At 41.2% G+C, this 10,522-nt stretch overlaps 1 protein-coding gene across 1 annotated transcript; it reads right to left on the bottom strand.

The window, feature by feature from the left end:
• Positions 1-283: 283 nt before the first annotated feature.
• Positions 284-9,786, bottom strand: LOC120561540 (cortexin-3). The gene is made up of 2 exons (XM_039804666.1): positions 8,264-9,786; positions 284-2,320 (listed from the first exon to the last, which is right to left on the bottom strand). The coding sequence occupies exon 2, from the start codon at positions 2,241-2,243 to the stop codon at positions 1,992-1,994; it is 252 nt and encodes an 83-aa protein (XP_039660600.1). The 5' UTR covers positions 2,244-2,320; positions 8,264-9,786; the 3' UTR covers positions 284-1,991.
• Positions 9,787-10,522: the final 736 nt, after the last annotated feature.

The following is a 10,522-nucleotide window of genomic DNA, read 5'->3' on the forward strand; positions in this document are numbered from 1 at the left end:
TGTGTGTGTGTGTGTGTGTGTGTGTGTGTAGCCAGACAAAGTGTCTGGCTCCACAGAAAACCAATCGAGACACCTGCCGGCTACCACTGCCAGTTGCTGATAAAATGGGAAAAGAATGTATTGGGCCTCCAGCACATATGGGCCGCCTTGAAAAGGGCAAGGCGCCTTGGAAGAATGTGTTTCTCATCCATTCTTTGTTTGTCTTCAACACCTGCCACTTTTACCGCCTGGTGAATGAACCTAATGAAATAAAAAAAAAAAACACTTTCAAAAAGCAGTTGTGCACTCTGAACATTTTTATTAGAAAAAGAACAGTGGCTCCAGGCGAAAAACTGATTGAAACAAAAGGCCCCAGTACAGAAAGGAAATAGGTGTTTGAGCAACTGACCCACAGCTACAACATCAGGATCAAAGCGCTTCACCATTTATCATGCACGGAGAGAATACTACATGCGCGGGGGGAGAAGGGGGGGGGGACACATCACCTCAGCACAACACCGCAACATCTGCGATAGGTAGGAAAAGGCCACAGCAGATCACAAGCACATCACACGTCGCCGAAAGGGTCAGAGTTCGCTTCCTGTCCCGGCAGGAACAAGAACAGGGAATGTTTTTTTCCTTCTTCTTATTTTTTTAGCAGGGTGTATGACATCTCCGTGAAGTGCAAAGACACAGTCGCATCAGTGTTGGCTGATTTCCAGCGTCTCCGCTACCTACGATGCTGTAAACAGTCTACACTATAAGGCGCACAGTTGAAAAATTGCCCGACAAAAGAGCCACATCAGTTTGTAAAGGGTTTGATGTGAAAATGCCTCGTCATCTTCATCATCAACACTCTGCAGATCTGGCACACCAACTGTCAATATACCAACCGCAGGCAGTAAAATGCTGTTTCAGTTTTTTTTTAAACGGGCACTACACAAAAAAAAAAACTACATTTAAAGACAGACATTTGAACCCACATTCTTTCTTTTTCCTAAAACATCAACTTTTTTTCAAATTAGGCACACGGTACAGCACAGTAAACGTTGTTTTCTTCACTACCTCTTTTGGCTGTCGACGCTATAAAAGACGTGGACACCGGAAGGGCCCTCCAGGACTTAAAGGACAAATTGATTTGTATCACATACACACAGAACACTTGTAGATACTGGCAGCTCGCACCTATCGGTCCAAACCTTTCCAAAACATTAAAGGGAGAACTTTTTCCACGACAGTTTCCTTCTTTGTGATTATTTAACCTGCTTTAGGACCTTGATACCAGTTTTACCCAACTGTCTAGAAGGTAACAACCATCCATATATCTGACAAAGACATAAGGCATTAAATTCCTCTTCGCCTGAATCATAGCAGTCTTTTGGACCTCTCGTGTCTGTCCACAAATTAAGACAAAATACGCTAAAAACGAAAGATCTCAACAACCTCAACTAGTAACTCGTTTTTTCACCAACTATTTTAAACACTGATTGTCTACATTATCAATAAAAATCTAAGGACGTAAACATGACTAGATGTAAACACTGTTATCATCAAACTGCTTGGACCTCATAAGATATTCGACCCTGTGTGACATGTGAGAAAACACTAAGTCTTCCACACACGAGATGGAGGAGGAGGAACGAGGTAGTCCACAAGGGAACTGATGGAAGGGAATGAAAGTTATGGGTAACCCTAACTGGTTTTGGTGCATCGCTTGGACTGAGGGTTTGATCGCTAATCTTCATAGCATAGTTCTGGTTTTCTTGTGACAGTTCAGAATTTTCAGATTTGGCAGGGAGAAGCTGAAGTTGAACTCTGGTTAGCGCTCATTTCGACGACAATCTGCCATCGAAATTCTTTTCTGTCAAGCTTTCAGAAGATTTCTCTAAAAGCTGTTGTTTTCCTGGTGAATCGGCAGTCATCTGTTCTTCGGGCCAAAGTGCTCTTTAAACATCAAATTAGTCTTTTTTTTTCTTCTAATTTGTGTAAATGTAATGCATGCTCAGGGCTCCTCAGACGATGCGGTAATCGAACGTGTCCTTCTCGGTGTGGTCCGTCCAGTTGGACGAGGGCATGCTGCGGTACGGGTCCAGCAGGATGCGGAAGCAGCGCACGATGAGCAGGGCCAGGAAGATGAAGAGCAGCAGCACAAAGACGAAGGCGGCCTTTTGCTCCAGCGTCAGGTAGGAAGACACATGGTGGCCGCCGCCTGACGAGGACAGCGTGCTGCTGAAGAGGCCTTCAGCCATCCTGGGCACATCCATGCTTGACCGTCTCGGCTCCAGCTCTTTGTCGGTTGCTTAAAGATTTGGGAGGGGAAGATGGGCTCAGTGGATAAGACCTGTAAGAGAATCCAAACAGATGGATTACACAGGAGATTGTGTCCTCTGTGGTATGACAGATAAAACCGCAAACAAATATATCAATTTAAAGCGATGCTTTGCCGATTTCAATCCACCTCTGTGCCAACTTTATGTGGGCAGTGTGTTGACACCAGTGCACAGAGCTTGGAGAAGCCGAGGTCTGCCGAAATGTTTCACATCCTCTAGCGGATCTCAGAGGACCTCCATGACGTGTTTTTGTGTCATCCTACGGGTCTAAACAGACCTCCTCTGCTCTGCTCCTGGGAGCTCCATGCGCAGCGATCACGGAGAGAAGCCACACACACTGTTCATCTGCACACACTGCCCACACTGCCATGACAAAGAGCAGGATTTAAGTCAGCAAAATGTCTCTTTAATGTAATTGTAGAAACAGAAACAAAGTCTCAAATCTAAAGACTTTAAAGAGAAATGAGGAATTAAACAAAACGTGACTTCAGAACAAAGTGGCCCTCAGAGTTTATTTTTGGAATATCAGGCAAAAAGCCCGCCCTGTGAGTAAAGATGGCTTAGGGGACTCCTTTGGCCTTAAATTTCTGCAGATCATCGGGTGTGAATTGGCACTTTGGAGTTTTAGTTATACAACATTTATTGTTAATCAACAATTTTAATTAAATTCAAATTTACTATATTACTATTCAACCAGTCCGCATCAGCAATTAATATTCAGTGTCACTATTTAGTTTTGAACATTGAATGAGGCATTTGGGTATCTGTTCTATTTATCTATGCATTTTAGCCTGTTTCACTTTTTTGTGTGGTGGTATATACCAAGTTGGAGTTTGTATCTATTTCTAATCCTTACTCATGGTGTTTCCTTACCGTAAACTGATGAGATTTATGATAGTAGTTCCTCTGCTGCTGTTTTTATTTTTAGTGAATGCTGTTATTATTGAGTGTTTTATTATTTACAAAGTCACTTATTGCTTTGTTTGGATTCTGTGAAGTACTTTGTGCTACATTTTATATGTAGAAAAAGTGCTATACAAATAAAGTCTGATTGATTGATGAGTCTCAATGAAGTCTGGAGTAGCAACTGTTCCAGGACCCCAGAGAAGCTGTGTCAAATGGTTTGTGCTAATAAAACTGAACATTTGTTTAGAAATACACATCAATATAGTTCAGTATGAACTAATGTGTGTGCCTTAACGTGGATCCTGCTTTTTTACCTATAATCTTGAGGTTCTGTCTTGTAGTGGAGCACCGTAAACACAGTTTGTGCTTGAATGGTGCAGATTCATGTATTACTAAATCAATGTGTGTTCAAAGGATAAAGCTTGTAATATTCTGTATTTGTCTTATTGTCAACCAATCCCATTAAAATACCACAAGCAAATGAATTTCTCTTCTTCCCAGTGTTGTGTGTGTATCAAAGCCTGATATATCTTCTCCCTCTGCGCCACAGAGCTCCATTGTTGTCCAAAAACTATTAAAAACGCATCAGGGAGCCACACTGTTGCGACAAGTTCCTTCAGTCAATCCCACACACACACACAGCCCTGCCTGCCGTAAATATTACCTAGCGCACCAAATTAATCCACTGCTGAAAATAGTCCCAAACAAATGGACTATTCATTCCTGTTTGTTTGCCACAGACAGGGTTAGGAATTCGGAAAGTTTTGAGAGATGGACTAATATTGCTTTTAGTTTTTCAATGGGATTTGTTGACAATAAGAAAAATATACAATAATTTAAGTCTTACACAATGCCCAAAGAGTCGGGGAAATGGGGGTTTAACAGGGGCCCAGCATCTCATTTTCCCTTGGGGCCCCCAGCAGGTTACGCAGGCCTGAAATAGCAATGTGCTAGTATGAGTTTGCTTCTCATAATGGGCAAAAGGAAGAAATAAATTACTTTTAAACCCACCAACTTGAGTTCAATTCTCAGCTCATACAATGCAGATTTATAATATGTTAAACTACATTTAGTTAGTTGAGGCTCAGCACAACAGAGATTGAGGAGTGACAGTAATTGCTCCCATAGCATTTTTCCGACACCATTTTCTCATGAAAGACTTTGAACAGGAAGAACAGCTTGCAGCTTTCTGTGTGGATCCTTTGTTCTGGCAAAAAGATGCCCAATACATTCAATTTGGAGAAGACCGTTGGCTTGTCTGTTCTATAAAGAGAGTTGGAGGTAAATTCATTAATCCAAAAAGAGCCACCAGCGCTGTTCATCGTTATGTCTTTTCTCCTGCTGAGCAAACTCTCAGAGTGATTGCCGCAAACCAGTTTTACAATTTGTCTTTCTTTTATCCTACAGTGCAGGAGCAACACTGTTTAATTTAAACCTTAGGTGGACTGCTCTAAGGTTGCTTTTCCTGCTTAAAGGGTTGTTGTTTTTTGCTTGTTATTTCTGTAGCTCAGGACATAAATCCTATTTGTTCGCCAACTTAATTGCCGAGTTCTGAGGGCATCGTTACATCACAACAATTCTATCAGGGCAAGCAACATGAGCAGTCAGATGCAATTATATGAACCAAAGTTTCCCAAATGTTTTGGCCTGTGGTCTCTTAAAATGAACATCTATGGTTGCATATCGACTAAAAGTGGCCAGTTCAACTAAAGTAGTTTTTCTTTTTCTTGTTTCATTTGAATTATTAAATTAACAAGAAAAAAAAGCAAAAGACGAGAGGAACATCTGAATAATTTACACAATATGAGGTTGCAGAAACAGCTTTTTTTCTGCTTTCCTTATCCTGTTCATCTTCTCATGATTGCTCAGATTTTGTGGCTGTCGGGGAAACACTTACCTCAACCAAACTATCTGGATATGAAGTTCAAGTAAACATACCCAAATGCCCTTTACAATTGTCCATTGTATTGACAAAATGTGCGTGCACATAACTGCAGTAAGTACATTAAGTTGAAGCTGAAGCAGAAAGTAGCTCTGTAAACTGAGTGCACATTACAACAGAGGAACAATTAAGGAAATGTAACTATTCACCATTGTTTTTCCCTCCAAACTCTGATTGGCTGATTTCTTGTGTTGCTTGTCCTCATAAACTCCATTGTAGCCCTGAGCTGCATCCCCAGATCTTAGGAGTTTTGTTGTCAAGTAAAATAACCAAAAACTAAATACAACCAAAATTAAGATGGAAAAAAAGACCCAGTGTGTTGTGTTGTGTGGCCCTGGCTTTACTCGTGCTCTGAATTTTGTTGTAGCTGTCGCCATGGTCCTGCTAGGCGCCCTGCTACGCCTTGCTATATCATGCTATGCCCTGCTTCACCCTGCTACACCCTGCAGTGCCCTGCTACGCCAGTAACTACTACAACAACAATTTCTAGTCATAGTTCCATTATCTTTATTGTGTTATTATTGCCACTGTTCATCACACCCACAACCGGCACCGGCAGACAACCGCCTACCAAGAGCCTGGGTCTGTCCAAGGTTTCTCCCTAAAAGGAAGTTTTCCTCACCACTCAAGGTTTTTGCCTTAATGGGAGTTTTTCCTCGCCACTGTCGCACTAAATGCTTGCTCTTGTCGGAATTACTGGAATTGTTGGGTCTTTGTAAATTACAGAGTGTGGTCTAGACCTACTTTATCTGTAAAGTGTCTCGAGATAACTCTTGTTATGATTTGATACTATAAATAAAATTGAATTGAAAAATTGAATGACTTTGCTAAATTGGCTCCACCAATCATGTTAAGATCAATTAAATCCTCACCAGATTATTAATTGCCTCTGCATAACCTTAACTCTAATCTTTTTCGGGTTGTGTGCTTCGGTCACGCTCCAGTAAGCGTGAAGAGCCGTCAGAGAGACTGACAATCACTTGGGAGGGGTGGTGGATGTTATGATGCTGCTTGAAGTGACAAGACAGCCAAGAGAGCGGTCTCTCTCTGTCTAAAGAAAATACAAAAAATAAAAATCTCTGTAGGCATCTCCCAGGAGAGAGACAGAAAAAAAGCAGCAGCCGTCAACCCTGCCTCGCTGAGCAGCCTGTAATCCATTACACTTAAAACTCAAATATGATGTTTCACAGCAGTGATTCATTACCATCGCCGTGAGAAATGATAGGAAATGGGCCGTTTATCTTTTTCCTCTGCTTTTCCATTAGTGTTTACTGTCAAATCATAATCTCGTCTTCTTTCCTCCAAAGACACTGTGAGGTTACTAGTATTAGCACTTTTGGGCCAGAAACCCCTCTGCTATTGGTTAGCAGGTTATGTAATGCACATCAAAGACTCCCAACAGTTACATGATCAGAAGCTCTATGACTAAGTACTCAGAGTTCAGAGCTTTTCTTAACAGTCTTACAGAGAGATACGCTGAACATTTGACAAGTTTGGAAAGAGACATTCCCAAATTTAGAATGAGATCTCCGCTGTTTGAATGTCGTATTATCCGTCCATCTGCGTACTTTGATCACCAGCAGCTGCATTTCAAGAAAAAATAATTACTTCTGAAGCCCAGAAAAAGCCTCCAGATGACAGAAATACAGATGTCTGATTTTAGAAAGTGACCAGCATTATATAAGTGCACGGGTTATTTTAATCAAACTGTAGAGCATCAGTGACGGTTGCTGTGATGAGGAGATGAAACAATGCCAGAAACAGAGAGTGAAATTGACAAGGAAGTGAGTGTGACATCGAGCTAAATTTAGAAATGAAGCATATTTTGTTGAAAAATTGATCTAACCTGCAGGCCAGCTGTGTGTGTGTGTGTGTGTGTGTGTGTGTGTGTGTGTGTGTGTGTGTTTGTGTGTCAGAGGTGACTATGACTAATGGAGAATTCAAAATGCTTTAGAGGAGGTGAAATGAAGTGGTTTCGGTGAATTATCGGACTTTATTTTCCAGCATGTTTTCAATCATTTCACAATATAAAATGTCCTGTGTTAATAAAGGACTGCAGGCAACCGTTGAATGGCAACTATGAGTTGTGCAATGTACAAATACATAAAATACAACCCTTAACTACAAAAAATAATACAATATATACTATATTACAATGTAGCCTACAATATACATAATATAGAGATGTAGCCAACATTTGAAGATATAGTATATTTGTTTTTAATCTTGATTTGTTAGGTTTTTTTTCTACACATCTTTTAGAGTCTTTAGAGAATGCCACATTGTATTTCACTACACATGCTGTCTGTGTATATGACAAATAAACCAACACATGCAGTGACAAACCCAGTGAAACAGCAAACATTTGCAAATTTTAATGAAAATGTCTAAATAATCATTAAACATATTATAGGCTATTTATCTTATAGCCTAATTAAAGTAAGCGATAAATCCACTTTTTTATCATTTTCTATTAGGAGATACATTTGTATGTAAAGAAATGCAAGCAAAGGAGGAAAAGGGGTTAAACATTACAAAATTACTTAAGAGGTATACATATGACGCCATAAGTAAGCCTGCATAAATATGCATGTGATAAATAAATGCAAAAAGAGTGCTGATAAGAATATGAATAATTTGGGCTATTTTCTTTTGCCTGATCCATCCAAAAGCATCTTATCCAGTTGTGATTAAAGGTAGACATATCCGCGCGGCTTCAAGCTCAAGAACAATACAATGCAAAAATGAAGAGCCGCCATTTAAATGAACGTAGGCTAATACAACCTGCATATTTTCTGTCAAAAACTGGCCCCAAACCAGCTGCACGTTGTCAGCATTACATTGTAATTAGCCGGCAGGCTGCATGATGAGCCACACGCACACAGGCAGTCGGACTCCCCGCTGCACACGTGGATGCATCAAAACGCATCCAAAGACTATCGTGTTCCTCTCCGGTGCGTCTGAACACACCTTTCACACCTTCACAGCGCTAAATCAAGTCATAAAAAGCACATATTTAAGGGGGGGAAAGGCTTCCAGGTGAAGGGGGACCTGGTCGTGAGAGCATCGGCTGCAGGTGGAAGTCCCCGAGTCTGTAAACACTAACCTGTTGTTATCAGTGGAGCTCGGGAATCTCCGTCAGCGGTGGCTCTCCATCCTGGCACATCCGACCTTTCTGTTTCCAGACTCGAAGCAACAACAACGACCGTCCTTGCTGGCCGCGGGGCTCCTCACTTTATGACAGAAAAAAAAGCCTGACAGTGGTTATTTTTCTGTTTTTTTTTTGCTGACTGAGCCCGCGCAGACCAAACCCTCTGCTGCTCCGCTTGTTGTTTTCTTCTCGTCCTGACGCGCCGCTCATCCCCGCAGACACACAGGCAGGGATGTAGTCGCTACTGGCAACCTGTTGCCATAGCAATCCTCCAGGTATAGGCTAAAATGTGCCAAGCGGATGAGGAGAAAGGTGTGGCCCTCATAGATTATGTCAGTACATTGATTCATAATCACAAATAGGCTATAACAATGAAAAAAAGGAGCATTCTCAGAAAGACATCAGTGGAGGTCAACGATGAGTTTACAGTGATCTTTATGATATTTTATTATCTTAATATAAAACACACTGTTATGATGCTAAATTGGTAGCATATTCTGCAAAACAATAGGCTTTACAATAAACAGTATCCAGGAAAAGACATTAACACAGACGTTGCTGCGTGGACAAATGCTTGCTCTTGGGGTGAGTGGGTGGATTGGGGGTGTGTGTGTGTGTGTGTGTGTGTGTGTGTGGGTGGGGGGGTTTGGTCTTTGCAAATTATAGTGTGATGTAGACATACTCTATCTGTAAAGTGTCCTGGGATAACTCCAGTTATGATTTCACACTATAAATAAAATTGAATTGAATTGAATGAGTTGCTCAGGCTGGATGCGGACAGCCACAATGTTGAGTTTAAAGTGGGATGGGTGTCTCAAGCAGAAAACACTCCCTTGTATGTTTTTTTTTTGTGTGTGTGTGTGTGTGTGACAAGCTTCAGAGTCTTTGCTGTCTAATCCTGACAGATGCTAATGGCCTCAGCGGCTCCGGAAGGACGTGACAGTCCACAAAGAGGTCAGAGAGTGACTGTGCAGAGCACTTTGGGGGAAATCTCAGCTTACGTAATGTCCACTGTCAGCATCCAAATGCTGTGCAGCGTTTCCACCTGGTGGAAGTCAGCGAGGACTGCAGGTGCTTAGACAGAATTAGTGAATCCAATGACTACCCACATTTTAACCAGTAATGAGATTTTTTTTTCTACTTTTCTACATATGTCCGAGGGTTACATTATGGTGGATATTATCCGAAGCTCAACTGCAGTAAAAGAGGATGTGTTTTTAGGAGTTCATCTTTTCTTAAATAAAGCTAAAATAAATAATTTCTTTATATATGCACACCCCTATAGCTCTAAATTTAATATAGCTCTCTCATGTCTGTACGGTTAATATGAAGCTTTAGCCAAGACATAGTTAGCTACATTAGCACAAAGACTGGAAACAACAACCATGATGGAGCAGAATGGAATGGAACAACTATTTTGTAAATATTTGTCTCTGTTTTGGTATTTATTGTTTGTTATTCATGTTTAATACGCTTATTTGTTTGTTTGTATGTATGCACCCAATTACCAAGGCAAATTCCAAGTAGTTCCACTACTGTGGCAATAAACTGCTTTCTGATTCGGATTCAGATTCTGAATCCCATCATTTTAAACTTCAACACTTTTTGAAAACATTTTATATGACGATGAAGGTGATGTACGTAAGAAATATGAAGGGGTAAAACAATATGTATTTAAATCATCGGTGAACTCCGCTCTCATCCTGATTGTGGGTTTAACAGCTGATTCATTTAGGGGACTTAGGTTAGCCGGCCTTTAGTCTATATCCACGACGTTCCACTTCCGGGATCGCTCTGTTGCCGGCCGGAAATTCCGCCGGATTTCACTCTTTTCAGCCAGATGTCCTTCACCTTCCGCTTTCTTTTTGTTGGAATTTTAAACTGGTGAATTTCTGAGGACTATGGTTAACTGCTCCTCAGATCTCTGCAGGGTAAATCCAGACAGCTAGCTAGACTATCTGTCCAATCTGAGTTTTCTGTCGCGCGACTAAAACAACTTTTGAACGTACACCTGTTCCACCAAAACAAGTTCCCTCCCGAGGCTATTTTGCAGCGGCACGGTGGCTCTGTCCGGCGCTTAGTACCGCCCAAGACGATTGTGATTGGTTTAAAAAAATGACAATAACCCTAGGTCTGGCAAAGCGAGACTAGCCGGCCTTTAACGCAAGTCCCTAAAGTTAGTCAGATGTTAAATCAATAATGAAAGATGAGAAC

This window comes from Perca fluviatilis, chromosome 7 (assembly GCF_010015445.1).
Source record: "Perca fluviatilis chromosome 7, GENO_Pfluv_1.0, whole genome shotgun sequence".
Lineage (NCBI taxonomy): Eukaryota > Metazoa > Chordata > Actinopteri > Perciformes > Percidae > Perca > Perca fluviatilis.